The 24,421-nt window shown below is 34.9% G+C and overlaps 1 protein-coding gene across 1 annotated transcript in view; it reads left to right on the top strand.

The window, feature by feature from the left end:
• Nucleotides 1–24,421, top strand: part of CATSPERE (catsper channel auxiliary subunit epsilon) — a 264,240-nt gene that overhangs the window by 20,967 nt on the left and 218,852 nt on the right. Inside the window, exons 3-4 of the mRNA XM_057536226.1 lie at nucleotides 16,314–16,387; nucleotides 16,666–16,735. Of these exons, the coding sequence (XP_057392209.1) occupies nucleotides 16,314–16,387; nucleotides 16,666–16,735 (144 nt within the window). The remainder of the gene's footprint in view (nucleotides 1–16,313; nucleotides 16,388–16,665; nucleotides 16,736–24,421) is intronic.

The following is a 24,421-nucleotide window of genomic DNA, read 5'->3' as shown; positions in this document are numbered from 1 at the left end:
ATACACAAGTCAATCAATGTGACATAACACATCAACAAAAGAAAAGACAAAAACCGAATGATCATCTCAATAGATGCAGAACAAGCATTTGATAAAATTCAACATCCATTCATGATAAAAACCCGTACAAAAGTGAGTATAGAGGGAACATATCTCAACATAATAAAAGCTATTTATAACAAACCCACAGCCAATATAATACTCAATGGTGAAAAGCTGAAAGCCTTCCCACGAAAATCTGTAACCAGACAAAGATGCCCACTCTCACCATTTCTATTCAATATAGTATTGGAAGTCCTAGTCACAGCAATCAGACAAGGAAAAGAAATAAAAGCTATTCAAATTGGTAGGGAAGAGGTAAAATTGTCATCATGCAGATATGATACTATATATAGAAACCCCTAAAGACTCCACACAAAAACTACTAGAACTGATAAACAAATTCAGCAAGGTAGCAGGATACAAGATTAACATGCAGAAATCAGTTGCATTTCTTTATACTAACAATGAAATATCAGAAAGGGAATGTGAACAAGCAATCCCCTTTAAAAGCACATCAGAAAAATAAAATACTTAGGAATAAACCTCACCAGGAAGATGAGAGACTTATATGCTGAGAACTACAAAACATTTGTAAAGCTAATTGATGATGATTCAAAGAAATGGAAAGATAATCCCATGCTCTTGGATGGGAAGAATTTATATTGTTGAAATGGTCATACTACCCAAAGCAATCTACAGATTTGATTCACTCCCTATCAAATTACCAGTGACATCTTTCCCAGAGCTAGAACAAATAATCCTAAAATTTATATGGAACCATAATAGTCCCAGAATTGCCAAAGCAATCATGAGGAAAAAGAACAAAGCACAAGGCATAACCCTCCCAGACTTCAGACAGTACTACAAAGCTACGGTAATTAAAACAGTATGATATTGACACAAAAACAGACTTGTGGATCAATGGAACAAAATAGAGAGCCCAGAAATAAACCCACACACCTATGGTCAATTAATCTTTGACAAAAAGGCAAGAATATACAAAGGGGAAAAGGCAGTCTCTTCAGTAAGTGGTATTGGGAAAGTTGGACAGCCACATGCAAATCAGTGAAGTTAGAACACACCCTCACACCATACACAAAAATAAACTCAAAATGGCTTAAAGACTTAAATATAAGACATGACAGCATAAAACTCTTAGAAAAGAACTTGGGCAAAACATTCTCTGACATAAATTGTACCAATGTTTTCTTAAGTCAGTCTCCTAACACAATAGAAATAAAAGCAAAAGTAAACAAATGGAACCTAATGGAACTTATAAGCTTTGTACAGCAAAGGAAACCATAAACAAAATGAAAAGACAATCTCCAGACTGGGAGAAAATATTTGCAAAGGATGTGACTGACAAGGGCTTAATTTCTAAAATATACAAACAGCTCATAGAATTCAATTGCAACAAACAACCCAATCGAAAAATGGGCAGAAGAAATAAATAGACATTTCTCCAAAGAGGACATACAGATGGCCAATAAGCACATGAAAAGATGCTCATCATCACTAATTATTAGAGAGATACAAATCAAAACTACAATGATGTACTACCTCACACCAGTCCGAATGGCCATCAATAAAAAGCGTACAAATAATAAATGTTGTAGAGGGTGTGGAGAAAAGGGAACCCTCCTACATTGTTGATGGGAATGTAAATTGGTGCAGCCACTATGGAAAACAGTATGGAGATTTCTCAAAAAACTAAAAATAGAGTTTCCATATGATTCAGCAATCCTACTCCTGGGCATATTTGCAGACAAAACTATAATTCTAAAAGATACACTCACCACTGTGTTCATAGCAGCACTATTTACAAAGTCAAGACATGGAAACAACCTAAATGTCCATCACCAGATGAATGGATAAAGAAGATGTGAGATATATATATATATATATATATATATATATATATCTTTATATAGCTATAAAGAAGAATGAAATAATGCCATTTGCAGCAACATGGATGTACCTAGAGATTATCATACTAAGCGAAGTAAATCAGAAAGAGAAAGACAAATACCATATGATATCACTTATATGTGGAAACTAAAATGCTACACAAGTGAACATATCTACGAAACAGAAACAGACTTGTGGTTGCCGAGGGGGAGGGCAGGTGGGGGGAGGGATGGATTGGAAATTTGGGATTAGCAGATGCAAACTATTATATATAGGGTGGATAAACAACAAGGTCCTATTGTATAGCACAGGGAAACTATATTCAATATCTTGTGATAAACCATATTGGGAAAGAATATGAAAAGAATATATATATATATATATATGTATAACAATCACTTTGGCGTACAGCAGAAATTAACACAACAATGTAAATCAACTATATGTCAATAAAAAATTTTTTTAATCCTTCAAAAAAATTAAGTAATGGTCATAAAAATGAGCACTGAACTCAAGAGAAGAATAAATGAACACAATGACCACAACAACAAAGAAGTAGAAAATATAAGAAAGTACCAAATAGAAGTCACAGAGCTGAAGAAGTAACTGAACTGAAACATACAATAGAAGAGTTCAGTAGCAGATCAGATGAAGTGGAAGAAGTGATGAGAGAACTTGAAGACAGGTCAGTGGAACTCATCCAATCAGAGCAGCAAAAAGAAAAAAGAATGTAAAAAAAAAAAAGCTTAAGGGACTTTTAGGACAACATCAAGTGGGCTAACATTCACATTTGTTGGGTCCAGTGGGAGAAGAGAGAGAGAAAGGGGCAGAAAACTTTTTGAAGAAATAATGACTGAAAACTACCTTAACTTGGGGAAGGAAACAGACATCCAGATCTAGGAATCCCAGCGAATTCCAACTGAGATAAACCCAAGGAGACCCACACAAAAACACATTATAATTAAAATGTCAAAAGTTAAAGACAAAGAGAAAAATCTTAAAATCATCAAGAGAAAAGCAACTTGTTATGTAAAAGGAAACACTCATAAGACCATCAGCAGATTTTTCAGCAGAAACTGCAAACCAGAAAGGACTGGCACCATATATTTACAGTGCTGAAAGAAAAAAATCTTCCAAGCAAGAATGTTCTACCTGGCAAAGTTGTTATTCAGAATTGAAGGAAGGATAGTTTTCCAGACAAGCAGATGCTAAAGGAGTTAATCATTACTAAACCTGCCTTACAAGAAATATTAAAGGGACTTCTTTAAGCTGAAAAGAAAGGGTGCTAATTAGTAACAAGAAAATATTTGAAAGAAAAAAATCTCACTGGAAAGGTAAATATGTAGTACAGGTAGTGGATTAATCACTTATAAAGGTAGTATGAATGTTAAAAGACAAAAGTAGTAAAAACTAGAACTACACTAAGGGACACACAGGATAAAAATATGTAAAATGTGACATCAAAATCATAAAATGTGGGGGTGGGGGAATAAAAATGTAGAGCTTTAGACTGTCGTAAAACTTAAATTGTTATCAACTTAAAATAGACTGTTGTAAGTTTTTATATGTAAGCCTTATGGTAACCACAAAACAAAAACTTACAGTAGATACACACAAGATAAAGGAAAGGATCAAGCAAACCACTAAAAAAGTCACTAAACTACAAAAAGAGAGCAGAGAAGAAGAAAGGAACGTAGAAGAACAAAACAGCCAGAAAATGATTAACAGAATGGTAATAAATACATACCTATCAATAATTATTTTAGATGTAAATGGGCTAAATGCTCCAATCAAAAGACATGGAGTGGCTGAATGGATAAAAAGATAAGACCAACCTATATGCTGTCTAAGAGTGACTCTTTATAAGTAAGGACACACACAGACTGAAACTTAAGGGATGGAAAAAGGTATTCCATGCAAATGGAAACCAAAAGTAAGCAGGATTAGCTATATTTGTATCAGATAAAATATATTTTAAGATAAAGACTGTAATAAGAGGCAAAGACAATGATAAAGGGGTCAATCCAACAAGACTATTTAAACATTTGTAAATATTTATATACATAACATAGGCACATCTGAATATATAAAGCAAAAATTAACAGACCCCCAAAGGGAGAAATAGTAATATAATAATAGGAAACTTTAATACCCCACCTTTATCAATGAATAGATCATTCAAACAGAGAATCAGTAAGGAAACATCAAGATTACATGGCACATTATACCAGATGTACTTAACAGATATATGCAGAACTTCTCATCCAAAAGAAACAGAATAAACATTTTTCTCAAGTGCACATGGAACATTCTCCAGGATAGGTCATATGTTAGACCACAGAATAAGTCTTAAAATTTAAGAAGATTGGTATCATATCAAGCATCATTTTTTGACTACAATGGTATGGAACTAGAAATCAATGCCAAGAAGAAAACTGGAAAATTCACAAATATATGGGGATTAAACAATATGCTACTGAACAACCAATGGGTCAAAGAAGAAAAGAGAACTCTAAACATACCTTGACACAAATGAAAATGGAAATACTACATATCAATACTTACAGGATGCAGCAAAAGCAGTTCTAAGAGGTAGGTTCAAAACTTAAATGCATATATATATATAGAAAAAAAACAACAAGAAAATTCTCAAACAACATAACATTACACCTCATGGAACTAGAAAAGAAGAATAAATGAAGCCCAAAGTTAGTAGAAGGAAGGAAACAGCAAAGATCATAGCAGAAATAAATGAAAGACTAAAATAACAATAGAAAAATCAATGAAACTAAGAGCTGGTTCCTTCAAAAGATAAACAAAATTGACAAACCTTTAGCTAGACTCAGCAGACTAAAAGGGAGGAGTCAAAGAAATACAATTGGAAACAAAAGAGACATTACAACTGATAGCCACAGAAATACAAAGAATCATAAGAGACTACTATGAACAATTACATGTCAACATATTTAACAACCTAAAAGTATAAATGCCTAGACACATACAAACCTCCAGGGCTGAATCATAAAGAAATATAAAATCCGAACAAACTAATTGTGAGGAGATTAAATCAATAATCAAAACATCCCAACAAACCAAAGTCCAGGACCAGATGGCTCACTGGTGAATTTTACAAAACATTCAAGGAGGAATTAATACTAATCCTTCTCAAACTGTTCCAATACATAGAAGAGGAAGAAATACTTCCGCACTCTTTTTACAAGGCTAACATTACCCCAATACCAAAACCATACAAGGATGCCATGAGAAAAGAAAATGACAGGCCAATATCCCTAATGAACAAAGATGCAAAAATTATCAACAAAATATTAGCAGATCAACAGTACATTATATTAGCAAGCAGTATAAAATATTAGCAAATTCAACGGTACATTAAAAGGATCGTACATCATGATCAAGTAGGATTTATTCTAGGGATTTTACCAAACCTAACTTGGGCCCACTTGCCTGACACACAGCAAAGCCAATCTACTGACACTGGGTTGTGGTGAAGGAATGTACAGAGTTTACTGTAGGGCACCAAGCAAAGAGAATGGGCAGCTCATGCTCAAAAGACCCAAACTCCCCAATGGCTTTCAGGGAAGGGTTTTTTAAGACAGTGTGAGGAAGAGGGTCACAGGGTGCGTGATCAGCTTGTGCGCAGTTCTCTGATTGGTTGATGGTGAGGTAACAGGGTAATGTTTCAGAAATTTCAGTCATCAACCTGGTTTTAACCAGTTTGGAGGTCTATGTGCTTGTGGTCAGCAGTTTTCATCTGGTGGGGGTCTGGTTTCTGTAAAAACAACTTAGGAATGTGTGTCAGACTTTACTTTCTGTGTCCTTCAGGGAGGAGCTAAAAGTCCTGTGACTCTGCTATATGGCTGATCTATTGTTTAAGTTGTTACCAGTTCTCTTGCCTGAATGCTGTTCTTTGTCTCTGCCTGATCTCACTCCTTTGATCATTAATCCTTGAGCCAGACTTTGCAACTCAGGGAAATTTCAGGAGACTGAAATTTTTCTTTAAGTGAGGGATGGGGAGCATGTAGGGGGTCTGTTACCGAGAAAGGCCCATCTGGGCATTGCTTAGTTTCAATCCCCCTTTTCTTTGTTACTCTTCAATCAAGGCATGGGGTAAGACAGGGAATGATGTTTTATTTTTATTTTTATTTTTTTTTATAAATTTATTTTATTTATTTATCTTTGGCTGAGTTGGGTCATTGTTGCTGCACGCGGGCTTTCTCTAGTTGTGGTGAGCAGGGGCTACTCTTCGTTGTGGTGCGTGGGCTTCTCATTGTGGTGGCTTCTCTTGTTGAGCACGGGCTCTAGGTGCATGGGCTTCAGTAGTTGTGGCTCGTGGGCTCTAGAGCGCAGGCTCAGTAGTTGTGGCACACAGGCTTAGTTGCTCCGCGGCATATGGGATCTTCCTGGACCAGGGCTCAAACCCATGTCCCCTGAATTGGCAGGCGGATTCTTAACCACTGCGGGAAGCCCGGGAATGATGTTTTAGATAGAGAGGTTAATCATAAACTTGGCAGGGGGACTCAGTTTCAGGGATGGAAGGATGGTTAAACAGCAAATCAGTCAGTGTGATATACCACATTAACAAAATGATGGATAGATATCATATGATCATCTCAAATGCAGAAAAGCTTTTGAAAAAATTCAACATCCATTTATGATTAAAAAAAACCCCAACAAAGTGTGCAGAGAGGGAATGGACCTCAACCTAATAAAGGCCATAAATGACAAACCCACAGCTAAACCCCTTTCATTCATACTTAGTGAAATGCTGAAAGCTTTTCCTCTAAGATCAGGAACAAGATGCCCACTCTTTCCACTTTTATTCAACAGAGTATTGGAAGTCCTAGCCTCAGCAATCAGACATGAAAAAAAAAAAAAAGAAATCCAAATTGGAAAGGATGAAAATTGTCACTATTTGCAGATGACATGGTAGAAATCTGTTAGAACTTATAAACGAGTTCAGTAACATTACAGGATAAAAAAATCAATATTCAAAATGTGTTGTGTTTCTGTTCACTAATAATGAAATATCAGGAAAAGAAATTAAGAAAACAATCCTGTTTAGAATTGCATCAAAAAGAATAAAATACCTAGGACTAAATTTAACCAAAGAGGTGAAAGATCTGTACACTGAAAACTATAAGATATGATAATGTCTTAAAGAAATTGGAGAAGACACAAATAAATGGAAAGATGCTCTGTGCTCATGGACTGGAATAATTAATATTGTTCAAATGTCCAAACTGCCCAAAGCTATCTACATTTAAATGACATTCCTATCAAAATTCCATTTGCATTTTTCACATAAATAGAACAAACAATTGTAAAATTTGTGTGGAACCATAAAAGACTCCAAACAGCCAAAGCAATCTTAAGAGAGAAGAATAAAGCTAGAGGCATCACATTCCCTGATTTCAAACTATATTACAAAGCCATAGTAATAAAAACAGTATGGTATAGGCAAAAAAACACATATAGGTCAATGGAACAGTATAAAGAGTCCAGAAATAAACCCATGCATATATGGCCAATTAATTTACAACAAAGTATCCAAGTTTATAAAAGGGAGAAAGAACAATCTCTTTAATAAATGGTGTTGGGAAAACTGGACAGCCACATGCAAAGAATGAAACTGGAATACTGTTTTACACCATACACAAAAATTAGCTTAAAATGGATTAAAGACTTGAAGGTAAGGCCTAAAACAATAAAATTATTAGAAGAAAACATAGGCAGTAAGCTCCTTGACATCAGTCTTGGTGATGATTTTTTTTGATTTGACACCAAAAGCAAAGGCAACAAAAATAAACAAATGGGACTATATCAAACCAAAAACCTTCTGCACAGAAAAGGAAACCATCAACAAAATGAAAAGGGAACAGCTCAAAGGCAAATCATATATCTGATAAGGGGTTAATATAGAAAATATATAAAGAACTCATACAACTCAACAGGGGAAAAATAACAAACAATTTGATTTTAAAAGTGGGCAGAGGATCTGAATATACGTTTTTCCAAAGACGTACAGAAGGCCAATAGGTACATGAAAAGGTGCTCAACATCACTAACCATCAGGGAAATGCAAATCAAAACCACAGTGAGATATCACCTTGCACCTGTTAGAATGGCTATTATCAGAAAGCCAAGAAATAACAAGTGTTGTCAAGGATGTGGAGAAAAGGGAGCTCTTGTGCAATGTTATTGGGAATGCAAATTGGTGCAGCTAGTATGGAAAAACATTATGGAGGGTTCTCAAAAAATTAAAAACAGAACTACCATATGATCCAGTCATTCCATTTCTGGGTATTTATCCAAAGGAAATGAAAGTACTAACTTGGAAAGATATTCAATTTATGCCTCTATGTTCATTGTAGTATTATTTCCAATAGCCAAGATATGGAAGCAACCTGAGTATCTCATCAATTCAATGTCTTATCGATGAATTGATAAAGAAAATGTAGTGTATATACACAATGAAATACTATTCTGCCATAAAATAATGAAATGTTGACATTTATGACCTTGAGGGCATTATGATAAGTGAAATAAGTCAGAGAAAGACAAATGTCATATGATTTCACTTACGTGTGGAATCAATTAAAAAAAAACCTCATATATACAGAGAACAAAGTGGTGGTTGCCAGAGTTGGGGCATGGGGGAGTGTGAAATTAGCGGAGGGGGTCAAAAGGTACAAACTTTGTTATAAGATAAGTAAGTCATGGGAATGTAATGTACAGCATGGTGACTATAGTTAGCAATACTGTATTGCATATTTGTAAGTTGCTTAGAGAGTAGATCTTAAAAGTTCTCATCAAAAGAAAAAAATTTAAACTATATTTGGTGATGGATATTAACTAGACTTATTCTTGTGGTCATTTCACAATGTATAGAAATATCAAATCATTATACTGAATGCCTGAAACTAATATAATGTTACATGTCAATTATATCTCAAAAAAATCTCTCTCCACTCTATGTGAATTTAAGTGGGATTTCATTTTTTTTGTTGTTTAATAACCCCAAATAACCTAAAATATTGGAAGTTGGTAAGCATTTTTGAAACATTCTGAAGCCAGTTGACTATACCAATTTTTATACATCATTAGAGAGGTTTGTATATAAGTTTGGTAATTGCCACAGAACTTGTTCTCTGTTTTAAACTCACATTTTAAAAACTTTTTATTATGGAAAAACTTAAACATACACAAAAGTATAGAGGTTAGCATAATTTTAACATATATAAAATATAGAAATTATTTTATTATACTTAATAAGTCCTCATATACCCATCAGCCAGCTTCAGTAGTACCAACACATGACCAATCTTGTTTCATTGACTCTACTACCTACTTTATCCCCTCCTTTATTATTTTGAAACTAGCCCAGACATATTTTATTTATAAACATTTCAATGTGTATGTAAAAATGATGACTCTTAAATTTTAAAAATATAAACACCATGTCCATATTTAAGGCATTAAGGCAAGAAAATGAAATAAAAGACATACACACCAGAAAGGAAGAAACAAACTACCTCTATTTGTATATGACATGACCTTCTAAGTAGAAAGCTCTAAGGAATCCATTAAAAAGAAAACTATTAAAACTACCAACTGATTGTAATTTTGTATGAAATTTCACCTGGAAATTCAAGAGAACCAGAATAGGCAAAACGTTTTGAAAAAGAACAAGAAGACTTGTTGTTGGAAGACTCACAGTTCCTGACTTCTAAAGTTACTACAAAGCTGCAGTAATTGAGACAGTGTCAGATAGGCATAAGGATAGGAAAATAGATTAGTGGAATAGAAGAGTCCAGAAATTAAAACTTCATTGATTTTTCACAATTACTTCAAGAAAATTCCATGGAAAAAGAATAGTATTTTCAACAAGTAGTGCTGGGACAATGAGGTATCCACATGGAAAAGAATGAAGGTGGCCTCCTACCTCAGACCATATCAAAAGTTAGCTCAACATGGATAGAAGAACTCAGTATAAGAGCTAAAACTGTAAAACTCATAGAAAAAAATCATATGGAAAAATCTTCATGACCTTGGATTAGGCAATAGTTTAGATATGACACCAAAAGCACAAGGAACAAAAGAAAAAAGATAAATTGGACATCATCAAAATTAAAAACTATAGTGCTTCTAAGGACACCATCAAGAAAGTGAAAAGACAATCCACAGAATGGGAGAAAATTTTTGCAAATTAAGTATCTGATAAGGGACCTGTGTCTAGAATATATGAAGAACTATTATAATTCAGTAATAAAAAGACAAACCAAATATAAATATTAGTTATTTTCCCATTATTTTGCTTTTCAACTTCACGGACTCCAATTATACAGATGCTGGATTTTTTTTTTTTTTTCTGTCTGCTTTCCACTTCAATCATTTTCTCTCTGGTTCTTTACTTATTTCATTTATATTTTCTTGGTTGTTTTTCTGTCTTTCTTCAATGCCTTTTATTCATTTTTTATTTAAATGTAATCTCCCATCATTATCTTTTAATTTAGTCTTCATTTCCTTTATAATCATCTGTTTCATTCCTAGTTGTCAACTCTTATTTCTACTTATGGTTCATTTCTGTTCCTTGTTTGTAAATTTATAATTCACGATTTTTCTTCTCATCATCAAATACTTGTTTGAGGATATTTAATTCAGTTTAGGATGTTAGTTTGCAGTTTTCTTCTGCTTTGTGTTTGGTTTTTTGAAGGCAGTTTTATTAACTGAAATGCTTTTATTTTCATTTTCTATTCTCTTATAGTAGTTTTGTATAGATAAAAACTGCTTATATTTATGAATTTCATGGATAGGTTGGCAGTCTGGATTAGTTTAAAAGATCTCTAGTTAAAGTTTACTTTTTTATCTCATTGTAGCAATGTGCAGTTTCTTTAATTGATGGATTCTTATTGGGGATGTTGTATTTACTTTGAGGGTTTTTTTTATTAGCTTGTAATATCCTAAATTTCTCCCCCTTGCTTCTCTTTCCCTTCACCACTCACTTTCCAAAGGGTGTTCCTCCTTTCCTTTATCTTCTTCGCTCCAAAAGTGATGCCTTTCTGAGGCTCCCACCTCAGCTCTCACACACTTTTAAGTCTCTTCCTCATAATCAGTGCTCTGATCTTCCAGGAGTCTTTTTGCAGTATTTTTTGCACTTAGAGTGTACTTTCTCTTTCTGTGGGTGATTTAAATTCAATCTTAAACTTCTGTTCATGTCTTTTCTGTTTTCTGCAGTTTTTCAGAAGCTCTTTTACTCTCCACAAAGGATTATGACAGAGGCTTGAGTGAGAGCTGTGCTAAAAATTGTTGTTTTTTCTTTTACTTACAGGTTTCTTGAAGTTTGTATTGTACTTTGTCTTCTAGGTATGCTGTAATGTAGAATTTTCTTGGTTTTATTTGTTTATCTGTGTACTTTTTTTGGGAAATGTGTGGAGAGAGTTGAACTTATTTGGCCACTGTTAACCTGGACTAACCATAATTCACCTAGCACTCATGTTTTGACACATTGTCAGAGTATAGTCATTAGCAACTATATTCATTTTTAATAGCCACCATGTAGACATATTTCTACAGAATAATTCCTATTTAATACTTAACATCAGTCCTTATGTTGATGTCTCTGCAGTCATTTTGGTGGTCTGAACTTCTTTTTCTAGTAATTTCCTCAGGAAGGGCTCATAAGAGCAATATTTCTTGAGTCATAAGACCTTATCTGTGAACTTTTATCTAAAAGTTGGTGTATCTGGATATAAAAGTTATTGGCTAATATTTTTATATCTTTTTACAGATGTTACTTTGTTGTCTCTGACATAAAGTGTTACACCTGAAAAGTCTACTGGAAATCTGATATTCTTTCCCTTGTAAATAACTTGTTCTTTTTGTCAGGATCCCCAAAGGGTTTCTTATCAGGTTCAATGCCTTTATTAATATAGGTCCTGGGTTGGTCTTTTAAAAAATCATTCTTAATTGTTTTTCCTAGGTATGAGTTGCACCCTTTCAATACATTGTTTCAAGTTATTTTTTTCACATATTATTCTTGAGTTATTGTTAATATTAATGTTATTGTTCTGTCTCAATCACTTATGTTTTCTTCTTCACAACTGTGTATATATTGGATTTTCTTTGCCTATCTTTAATATTTGTCACTTATTCTTGAGTCACTTTTCATCTCTTTTTTTTAGAAAACCTTCTATTTATCTCAAAACCTTATTTATTAGGCTTATTCACAATTTGCTTCTAATTTAGTTCATTTCTAAATTGACTTTTTCTTTATTTCTACTTTTTCCTGAGCTCTAGCTTATGAGTTTTAAATTTATGAGTTTTAAATTCTGATTTATATTTTTCTTTCATAATTTCTATCACTTTCTTATTTATTTTGCCTCATTTTGAAATAATTGGTATATCAGTCATAACTCTCCAGAGAAACAGAACCAATAGAATTTATATATGTTTATATTAAGAGATTTATTTTAAGAAATTGGTTCATGTGATTGTGGGACTGGCAAGTTTGATAGGTCAGGCCGGAGCCTGGAAACTCAAGGAAGAATTAATGCTGTAGTCTTGAAGCAGAATTTCTTCTCCAGGAAACCTTAGTTTTTGCTCTGAAGGCTTCCAACTGATCGAAAGGGACTCCACCCACATTATCAAAGGTGTTCTGTTTTATTTAAAGTCAACTGATTGTAGATATAAACCACATCTATAAAATACCTTCATAGAAAAACCTATATTAGCATTTGATTAAATAACTGGGTACTATAATCTAGCCAAATTGACGCATAAAACTAACCCTCATATTACATTACAGCTTTAATTTATTTATTGAGGGGAATTCCCTGGTGGTCCAGTGGTTAGGGCTCTGTATTTCCACTGCAGGGGGCATGGGTTCAATCCCTGGTCAGGGAACTAAGATCCCGCAAGCCGTGCAGCATGAACAAACTATATATGTATGTGTGTGTATGTGTGTGTGTGTGTGTGTGTGTGTGTGTGTGTGTGTGTGTGTGTGTGTGTGTGTGTGTATATATATATGTATATATATATATGGAGTATGGTCTTACAGAGATGTTATTCTGTTTCTTACTCTCTCCTTTTTCTTATTATAACTGTGTGTGATTTTACCGTGATCCTCTTTCTATTGCTCATTTTTTTAAAGCATGAAATTAATTTTCTTGCTCTTTAAGGAGGGAGTGGTGGGTCAAAATAACTTTTCTAACCTTTAGAGTTACCTCTTATGTTGTTTTGTAGAGTGTCCAAAAATAAGGCTAATACTTTCTGAGATTTCCAGATTCTGTTTCCCTCCCTCATTTATCTGTAGTTTCTCTTTCCTTTGTTCTTATTGTCCCTTTCCAGCTCAGTTGGTATTCTTTTTCCTGTATCTTTCTTCATTATGGATCTTTGTCCTGGAAGGTGTCTTTGGCTCATTGATTTCATTTTTTGTTTTTTTTTTTAACTTTTTATTTTATATTGGAGTATAGCTGGTTACCAATGTTGTGATAGTTTCACGTGCACAGCAAAGTGACTCAGCCATACATATACATGTATCCATTCTGTTAGGTGAGCCAATACAGATTGTGAAAGAATTCACAGAAGTATTAACAAGGGAAGAAAAGAACGTTTTTATTCACTTTCCAAGGGAGGAAAGGGGCTAGACGCATAGAGTGGCATCAGCACTGAAGGTGGGGGTTCGAGTCGTTTATTGGGCTTCAAAGGGCAAGGTGCAGGAAAGAGAGGGTGGGTTCATATCTTTGGTCCACAGTTGTATCTGAGCTGGCTGTGCTTCTATAGGATGTGGTTTTTCTGAGAATCTGTAACTTTTTGTCTTCAGTAATTTTCTAGTCCTTGGATGTCTGAAGGAGACTTGCTAGTGGCCCTTGACACTACTACTCTATTTTGAACAATGTTAGATGGGTTTACACATTCTCCCCCAAACTCCCCTCCCATCCAGTCTTCCACATAACATTGAGCAGAGTTCCCTGTCCTTGTTGGTTATCCATTTTAAACATAGCAGTGTGTACATGTCAATCCCAAACTCCCTAACTAGCCCTTCCCCCCATCCCTCCCCCCCTGGTAACCATAAGTTCATTCTCTAAGTCTGTGAGTCTGTTTCTGTTTTGTAAATAAGTTCATTTGTATCATTTCTTTCTAGATTCTATAAACGATATCATATGATGTTTTTCTTTCTCTGTCTGAGTTACTTCACTCAGTATGACGATCTCTAGCTCCATCCATGTTGCTGCAAATGACAGTATTTCATTCTCTTTAATGACTGAATAATATTCCATTGTATATATGTACCACATCTTCTTTATCCATTCCTCTGCCAATGGACATTTAGGTTGCTTCCATGTCTTGGCTATTGTAAATAGTGCTGCTATGAACATTGGGGTGCATGTATCCTTTCGCACCATGTTTTTCTCCAGATATATGCCCAGGATAGGTCCCAGTTCCTCCTGCCCTTTCAGACGTTATCAGAGACCTCTTGCACTTACTTAGAAATTGAAAAGTGTAAAAATCCCTCTGGTTAGAGTTGCTATTCTCAAATTGTCCTGCCATGGTTGCCACTGAATACCTATCATTGACTGAGGTGTTTTCTTCTAAGGCCTATCATACTTGCTTTCTTTTGCTTTCTTGCTGATATCACATGAGTCTGGTAGTTTTAACTGGTCTGTCTCAACCCAATTTTATTTTGGGATTTTGAGGGATACCTTGTCACTGAGTTTTATTGTTGATGTTGTCCAGTGTTTTTTTGGTGCTATACTAATTGTTCTCTCCGTGTTTATAAGGAAATTTGAGTAGATTAAAACATTACATCACCACTAATCTGTCCCAATTTGTTTCCTTTTGTAAATTCCAATTTTTCTTCTTTCTTGTATCCTTCTTTTTAGTTTTTTGGGTTTTCTCTGTGGTTATTTTATTAGTGTCTTATACTGAAAACTGAGTTTATTCACTTTCAAACTACCTTATTTCTTTTATATATATTTAAGGCTATAAATTTCCTTTAAGGCCTGTTTACATGCTACAGGTTTTGATGAAATCAACTGCTTTTATTATTTATTCATAAATATTGTGTAATTTTCATTGTGATTTCTGCTTTACTCCATGAATCATTCAGAGGTAGTTGTTTTTAAAGATTACAAATATCCTAAAATATTTTCTGATTAACTTTATGAGAAATTCTAATTATTTTATTTCATTAATATCAAAGGCACAGTATGTGTGATAATAATACTTTGAGATTGGCTAACACTTCCTTTGTAAATGTGGTCAATTTTGGTAAATGTTCTATGTGAGATTGAAAAGAATATATTTTGTATTGGTTAATTTTAGAAATACACACACACACAGAGTTGACCCTTGAACAACATAGGTTTGAGCTGAACTGTTCCACTTATACAAAGATTTTTTTCAATAGAAAATACTAAAGTACTACACAATCCAAGGTTGACTGAACCTGTGGATGTGAAACCACAGATACTGAAGAACTGCATCTGTAAAAGGCTAACTATAAACTACAGGCAGATTTTCCACTGTGTGGAGTGTCAGTGCCCCTAACCCCTGAGTTGTTCAAGGGTCAACTGTAACTACCTTTTTTTCAGGTTTAATCTATGGCTTGAAAAAAGTGTGTTAAAGTCTACCACTATATTTGTGACTTTTAAAATATCTTCTAGTAATTCTATCAAATTTTGCTTTATATACTACAGGGTTGTATCATAGCTTCTGGTGAACTTTTCTCTTTTATCTTCTGATACACTGTCATTAATCCTATAACATCAAATATATGAGATAGCTGGTATTATAATCCCCATTCAAGTAAAACCAATGAAACAATATTTATATATGTACATAAAACTGTATACATATATATATGTACATAATTTTATGTAACAATATTAGGAGGTGAAATTGGGCTCCAACTCTGGCTGATGAGGATGACCAGTGTTGAGACTAAGACTGATAATGTTAGAAAGTGTATGAGCATACTTCCAGGAAGAAAGAGCTTATAAATGAAAGAGTATGGAAGCAGGAAAAAAAGTAGAAATAAGGAAATAAGGAAAGTGCGACTGAAGAAAGTTATGATGATTGTATCACCTTAAGTGTCACCTTCTAGACACTTAATAGATTACTTTTGAAGTAAAATAAAATAAAAATCTTATAGTTGGGGGGAGACTATTGAAGTGTCCTATAAAAGTTGTTATTTTTCCTTTACTTGTACAATTTCAAAGGGATTGAATTTTAGTTATTCTCGCTTTAAATAATGACTCAGAAAATTGAGCCCTACATCTAAACACTGAGATAAAAAATTTTAGAGCAGATTTTTGTTTGAGCTATTTTACCTTCTTTTCCAGATTAAGTTAGAGTATGAAGGAACATTATTTTCTGAGTGGAGTGTGCCAGGAACTTGTTCTATAAAAAATAAAAGGTAAGATATTTGCTGTGAAACTCAGTGTATGCGTAAAAACCATTCATATAGTGTGGACGTTCAGATTCAAGGCTGTGGTTTAATGTAAATTTCTTTTCATTAATAGATGTGAAAAGAAAGACAAAATCACTTTGAAAATAGGAGAGAAGTAAACTACTGCTATATTTCTTTATTTTTCTTATTAGCAAAGAATGGAAGTTTTTAGGCTTAAAAAGTAGTAGGGGAATCTCATATGCATCTATACTTATTTCTCCTTTCCCATTGTTTTTAAATGCTAGATCACCCAAGACAGAACTACGTTGTTCTTCTCCTGGTATTCAGATTATAAAACCAGTTGTTACGGGCCCAGTAAGTTGATTTTAATGATAAATTAGTAAATCTTAAATAATCATCCCTGTTACATTTTATTTTGCCTTATTTTTGATGTTTTAACTTAATTTAACCTGTTTTAAATAGTTGACTTGTAACTATAAATAAGAGGTATTTTTAAATTATTGTCAATATATCATTAATTTTTAGATGTATCTCATAGCAAATTATGTTATGAACTGTTACAGTAGTTCCCCACTTATCCATGGTTACACATTCTGTGCTTTCAGTTACCCACAGTCAACTGTGGTCCAAAAAATTTAAATGGGAAATTCCAGAAATAAACAATTCACAAGCTTTAAATTGCAGTTGTTCTGAGTAGCATGATGAATTATCATGCCGTCCCGCTCCATCCTGCCTGGGACATGAATCATTCCTTTGTCTAGCATATCCTACCCATTAGTTACTTAGTAGCTGTCCCAGTTATCAGATCTATTTTTGTGATAACCTTGTGTGAAGGTAACCCTTATTTTACTCAATATTGGCCCCAAAAGTGCAAGAACAGTGATTCTGGCAATTCAGATATGCCAAAGAGAAGCAATTAAGTGCTTCCTTTAAGTGAAAAGGTGAAAGTTTTTGACTAAATAAGGAAAGAAAAAAGATCATATTGATATAATTATTTTACTTTATATATATTGTTGTTAATCTCTTACTGTGCTTAATTTACAAATTAAATTTTATCATAGGTATGTATGTACAGGAAAAAACAGTATATATAGGGCTGGTTTGGTACTATCTGCAGTTTCAACCATCCACTGGAGGTCTTGGAATATATCCCCCGTGGATAAGAAGAGATCACCATATATGATTTTTACATTAGCTTTTTTATTAATAAATATATTAAAGCCCCAGTTACCACCTTAGTGATAACAGTACTCCCAGATAAGTGGGTCTCAGATCATATACTCCTATGACAATATCAACAATTAAAGAGCCATTTCTAGCAGATTTATTTGTATTCCACTACATTTTCTTCAATTCAGGAAAGCTATATGAATGCAAATAAATAAGAGTGATGTTGAATCCTCTCTAGTCAACAAAAATAATAATAATAATAATAAGGAATTTTTTATTGGAATATAAGTGCTTTACAATGTTGTGTTAGTTTCTGCTGTATGACGAAGGGAATCAGCTATATGGATACATATATCCCCTCCCTCTTAGACCTCCCTCCCACCCATCCTACCCAACTAGGTCATCACAGAGCACCGAGCTGAGCTCCCTGTGCTATACAGAAGGTTCCCACTAGCTATCTGTTTTACACATGGTAGTGTATATATGTCAATCTAAATCTCCTAGTTCATCCCACCCCTTCTTCTACCCTGTGTCCACATGTGCATTCTCTACGTCTCCGTCTCTATTCCTGCCCTATAAATAGGTTCATCTGTACCATTTTTCTAGATTCCACATATATGCATTAATATATATTTGTTTTTCTCTTTCTGCCTTACTTCACTCTGTATGACAGGCTCTAGGTCCATCCACATCTCTACAAATGACCCAATTTCGTTCCTTTTTATGGCTGAGTAATAGTCCATTGTATATATGTACCACATCTTCTTTATCCATTCATCTGTCGATGGACACTTAGGTTGCTTCCACGTCCTGGCTATTGTAAATAGTGCTGCAGTGAACATTGTGGTACAGACTCTTTTTGAATTATGGTTTTGTCAGGGTATATGCCCAGTAGTGGGATTGCTGGGTCATATGGTAGTTCTATTTTTGGTTTTTTAAGGGGCCTCCATACTGTTCTCCATAGTGGCTGTATCAATTTACATTCCCACCAACAGTGCAAGAGGGTTCCCTTTTCTCCACACCCTCTCCAGCATTTACTGTTTGTAGATTTTTCAATGATGCACATTCTGACCAGTACCTCATTGTACTTTTGATTTGCATTTCTCTAGTAAATAGTGATGTTGAGCATCTTTTCACATGCCTCTTGGCCATCTGTATGTCTTCTTTGGAGAAATGACTATTTATATCTTCCACCCATTTTTTGATTGGGTTGTTTGTTTTTTTGATACTGAGCTGCATGAGCTGTTTGTATATTTTTGAGATTAATCCTTTATCCGTTGCTTCCTTTGCAAATATTTTCTCCCATTCAGAGGGTTGTCATTTCATCTTGTTTATGGTTTCCTTTGCTGTGCAGAAGCTTTTAAGTTTCATTAGCTCCCATTTGTTTATTTTTGGTTTTATTTTCATTACTCTAGGAGGTGGGTCAAAAAAGATCTTGCCATGATTTATGTCAAAGAGGGTTTTGCCTATGTTTTCTTCTAAGAGTTTTATAGTGTCCAGTCTTACGTTTAGGTCTTTAATCCATTTTAAGTTCATTTTTGTGTATGGTGTTAGGGAGTGTTCTAATTTCATTCTTTCACATGTAGCTGTCCTGTTTTCCCAACACCACTTATTGAAGAGACTGTCTTTTTTCCATTGTGTATTCTTGCCTCCTTCGTTGTAGCTTAGGTGACCACAGGTGCATGGGTTTATCTCTGGGCTTTCTGTTTGTTCCATTGATCTATATTTCTGTTTTTGTGCTGGTACCATACTCTTTTGATGACTGTAGCTTTGTAGTAGAGTATGAAGTCAGGGAGTCTGATTCCTCCAGCTCTGTTTTTCTTTCTCACAATTGTTTTAGCTAATTCAGGGTCTTTTGTGTTTCCATATAAATTGTAAAATTTTTTGTTCTAATTCTGTGAAAAATGACATTGCTAGTTTGATAGGGATTGCATTGAATCTGTAGATTGCTTTGGGTGGTACAGTCGTTTTCATAATGTTGATTCTTCCAATCCAAGAACATGGTATGTCTCTCCATACGTTCATGTCATCTTTGATTTCTTTCATCAGTGTTTCATAGTTTTCTGAGTACAGGTCTTTTGCCTCCTTAGGTAGGTTTATTCCTAGGTATTTTATTCTTTTTGTTGTAATGGTAACTGGGATTGTTTCCTTAATTTCTCTTTCAGATTTTTCGTTGTTAGTGTATAGGAATGCAAGAGATTTCTGTACATTAATTTTGTATCCTGCTACTTTACCAGATTCATTGATTGGCTCTAGTAGTTTTCTGGTAGCATTTTTAGGATTTTCTATGTATACTATCATGTCATCTGCAAACAGTGACAGTTTTACTTCTTCTTTTATGATTTGGATTCCTTTTACTTCTTTTTCTTCTCTGACTGCTGTGGCTAGAACTTCCAAAACTATGTTGAATAATAGTGGTGAGAGTGGGCACCCTTGTCTTTTTCCTGATCTTAGAGGAAATGGTTTTAGTTTTTCACCACTGAGAATGATGTTTGTTGTGGGTTTGTCATATATGGCCTTTTATGTTGAGGTAGGTTCCCTCTATGCCTACTTTCTGCAGAGTTTTTATCATAAATGGGTATTGAATTTTGTCAAAAGCTTTTCCTGCATCTATTGAGACAATAATTTAGTTATTAAATTTAATTTTTAAATTAAATTTCATTTTATTATTAGTAATTTAATTGTTTAATTTGTTAATACTGTGTATCACATTGATTGATTTGCATATAATGAAGAATCCTTGCATCCCTGGGATAATTCCCACTTGGTCATGGTGTATGATCTTTTTAATATGTTGTTGGATTCTGTTTGCTAGTATTTTGTTGAGGATTTTTGAGTCCATGTTCATCAGTGATATTGGTCTGTAATTTTCTTTCTTTGTGACATCTTTATCTGGTTTTGGTATCAGGGTGGCCTCATAGAATGAGTTTGGGAGTGTTACTCCCTCTGCAATCTTTTGGAAGAGTTTCAGAAAGATAGGTGTTAGCTCTTCTCTAAATGTTTGATAGAATTGTCCTGTGAAGCCATGTGGTCCTGGATTTTTGTTTGTTGGAAGATTTTTAATTACAGTTTCAATTTCACTATTTGTGATTGGTCTGTTTATATTTTCTGTTTCTTCCTGGTTCAGTCTTGAAAGTTTGTACCTGTCTAAGAATTTCCATTTCTTCCAAGTTGTCCATTTTCTTTGCATATAGTTGCTTGTAGTAGTCTCTTATGCTCCTTTGTATTTCTGTGCTGTCAGTTGTAATTTCTCTTTTTTCATTTCTAATTTTATTGATTTGAATCCTCTCCCTTTTTTTTCTTGGTGAGTCTGGCTAGGTTTATCCATTTTGTTTATCTTCTCGAAGAACCAACTTTTAGTTTTGTTGATCTTTGCTATTGTTTTTTTCATTTCTATTTCATTTATTTCTGCTCTGATCTTTATGATTTCTTTCCTTCTACTAACTTTGGGAGTTTTTTTGTTGTTCTTCTTCTTCTTTCTCTAGTTGCTTTAGGTGTAAGGTTAGATTGTTTATTTGAGATTTTTCTTGTTTCCTGAGGTGAGATTGAATTGCTATAAACTTCCCTCTTAGAACTGCATTTGCTGCATTCCATAAGTTTTAGGTCATTGTGTTTTCACTGTCATGGTTTCTATGTATTTTTTAATTTCCTGTTTGATTTCTTCAGTGATTTCTTGGTTATTTAGTAGCATACTGTTTAACCTCCATGTGTTTATGTTTTTTACAGTTTTTTTACTGTAATTGATTTCTAATCTCATAGAGCTGCGGTCGGAAAGGATGCTTGATATAATTCCAATTGTAAATTTACCGAGGCTTGATTTGTGAGCTAAGATGTGATCTATCCTGGAGAATGTTCCGTATACACTTGAGGCGAAAGTGTATTCTGCTGCTTTTGGGTGGAATGTCCTATAAGTATCAATGAAATCTATCTGGTCTATTGTGTCATTTAAAGCTTGTGTTTCATTATTTATTTTCTGTTTGGATGATCTGTCCATTGGTGTAAGTGGGGTGTTAAAGTCCCCACTATTATTGTGTTGCTGTTGATTTCCCCTTTTATGGCTGTTAGCATTTGCCTTATGTATTGAGGTGCTCCTATGATGGGTGTATAAATATTTATAATTGTTATATCTTCTTCTTGGTTTGATCCCTTGATCATTATGTAGTGTCCTTCCCTGTTTCTTGTAACAGTCTTTATTTTAAAGTCTATTTTATCTGATATGAGTATTGCCACTCCAGCTTTCATTCGATTTTCATTTGCATGGAATATCTTTTTCCATCCCCTCACTTTCAGTCTGTATGTGTCCCTAGGTCTGAAGTGGGTCTCTTGTAGACAGCATATATATGGGTCTTGTTTTTGTATGCATTCAGCCAGTCTGGGTCTTTTGGTTGGAGCATTTAATCCATTTACATTCAAGGTAATTATCAATATGTATGTTCCTATTACCATATTCTTAATTGTTTTGCATTTGTTTTTGTGGGTCTTTTTCTTCTCTTGTGTTTCCTACTTAGAGAAGTTTCTTTAGCATCTGTTGTAAAGCTTGTTTGGTGGTGCTGAATTCTCTTAGCTTTGATTATCTGTAAAGCTTTTGATTTCTCTGTTGAATCTGAATGAGATCCTTGCTGGGTGGGGTAATCTTGGTTGTAGGTTTTTCCGTTTCATCACTTTAAATATATCCTGCCACTCCTTTCTGGTCTGCAGACTTTCTGCTGTAAAATCAGCTGATAACCTTATGGGGATTCCCTTGTATGCTATTTGTTGCTTCTCCCTTGCTGCTTTTAATACTTTTTCTTTGAATTTAATTTTTCTTAGTTTGATTAATATGCGTCTTGGTGTGTTTCTCCTTGGGTTTATCCTGTATGGACTCTGCAATTCCTGGACTTGGGTGGCTATTTCTTTTCCCATCTTAGGGAAGTTTTTGACTCTAATCTCTTCAGATATTTTCTCAGACCCTTTCTCTTTCTCTTCTTCTTCTAGGACCACTATAATTCGAATACTGGTGCATTTAATGTTGTCCTAGAGGTCCCTGAGACAGTCCTCATTTCATTCTTTTTTCTTTATGCTGCTCTTCAGCAGTGATTTCCACCATTCTATCTTCCAGCTCACTTATTCATTCTTCTGCCTCAGTTATTCTGCTATTGATTCCTTCTGGAGTATTTTTCATTTCAGTTATTGTGTTGTTCATCACTGTTTGTTTGTGCTTTAGTTCTTCTAGGTCCTTGTTACACATTTCTTGTATTTTCTCACTCCATGCCTCCATTCTATTTCCAAGATTTTGGATCATCTTTACTGTCATTACTCTGGATTATTTTTCAGGTAGGTTGCCTATTTCCTCTTCATTTATTTGCTCTTGTAGGTTTTTACCTTGCTCCTTCATCTGTAACATATTTTTTTGTCATCTCGTTTTTTTTGTTTTGTGGGGCTGTGTTCCTGTTGTGCTGGTTGTTCGGCCTGAGGCATCCAGCACTGGAGTGTGCAGGCAATTGGTTGGAGCTGGGTCTTGGTGCTGAGATGAGGACCTCTGGGAGAGCTTACACCAATTAACATTCCTTGGGGTCTGAGCTTCTCTTTACTCCAGTGTTTTGGACTCCACACACCCACCACAGGAGCTCAGGCAAGACCCTGCAAGCCACACAGTGCGGCAAAAAAAAAAAAAAGGCAACAAACAAAAAAGAGCAGAACAATAACAACAAATAAAAAATAAAATAAAATTTAAAAATTAAAAGTACATTAGTAAAAATAAAAATGAAATCACCACAACAAAACAAAACAGAACCACAACAGCAAAAAAATATATACATAAAATTTTAAAAATGAAAAAATAAAATAAAAAATAAGATTAAAAGATAAGAATTTTTTTAAAAAAGGCTGGAGGAGGCCTGGGGGCTGTGAGGCTCAGGCCCAGGACCTGCACAGCCAGAAAAGGTCTTAGTGGGCGGTGGGGCTTAGACCTGGGACCTATGCAGCCAGAAAAGCCCTTAGTTGAGGAGTGGGGGTTAGGTCCAGGACCCGTGCAGCTGGAAGAGGCCTCAGCGGGGGTGCTTAGGCCCAGGATCTGACCGGCCAGATGGGGGGATTCAGGCCCAGGAGGCTTGCCAGGGCGCAAGTGGCAAGGGAGATGCTGGCCGCGTTCCTCTCTGATCCCCCAATCCCCAGAAGGTCCCTCTCCATCCCCATCAATCCCCACACCATGAGTGGGCCCCTCCGAGTGTGGGAACCTCTCCCCTCCCTCAGCCTCCCTCAGGGGTGCCAGTCCCATCCTACCTCCAACTTTTCTTACCCCCCTCCTTCTTTCCCATGTCCTACCTGGTGGCATGGGGATTCCTTCTGTCCCCTTGAGGGTGTCTGAGGTCCTCCACCAGCACCTAGTTGATGCCCTACTTGTGAGGAGACACAAACTGTGCCCTCCTACTCCACCATCTTCACTCCACCCCTAACAATAAGGAATTTTAAACCAATGGCACTGTACTAGTTCATAACAAAGTACTGGCCACACACCTTATAGTTGATGTTCCCACATAAGTGTATCTAAAGCCATTGCTGTGTAGAGACTTCATGTGACAAGTCCTGCCTGTACTTTGGGGCTTGTGCCTTCTTTTTACTTTTTTTTTTTTCCCATGAGTAAAGTGTTTCTCTAAGTTCTGTTGCTTTCCTTTTACTTAGTAACCTGTATTTTCAGGGAACAGGTAGACAGGGTGAAGTGGGAGAGGCCAGATGAATATAGTAATTCACATTTCAATCCCTGTAGATTGAAAAATATTTGAATTTGGCTTTTTGAGTTTGTGTGTTTACCAGTTTCATGAACACAATTCCTGAGGAAGTAAAGGATTTCTCTCCCTTTTGTTATGTGTTGGAAGTCCACATAAATGTGTA

This window comes from Balaenoptera acutorostrata, chromosome 1 (assembly GCF_949987535.1).
Source record: "Balaenoptera acutorostrata chromosome 1, mBalAcu1.1, whole genome shotgun sequence".
Classification (NCBI taxonomy): Eukaryota; Metazoa; Chordata; class Mammalia; order Artiodactyla; family Balaenopteridae; genus Balaenoptera; species Balaenoptera acutorostrata.
The sequence above is the reverse complement of the archived record's forward strand: the minus strand, read 5'-3'. Positions and strand labels throughout refer to the sequence as shown.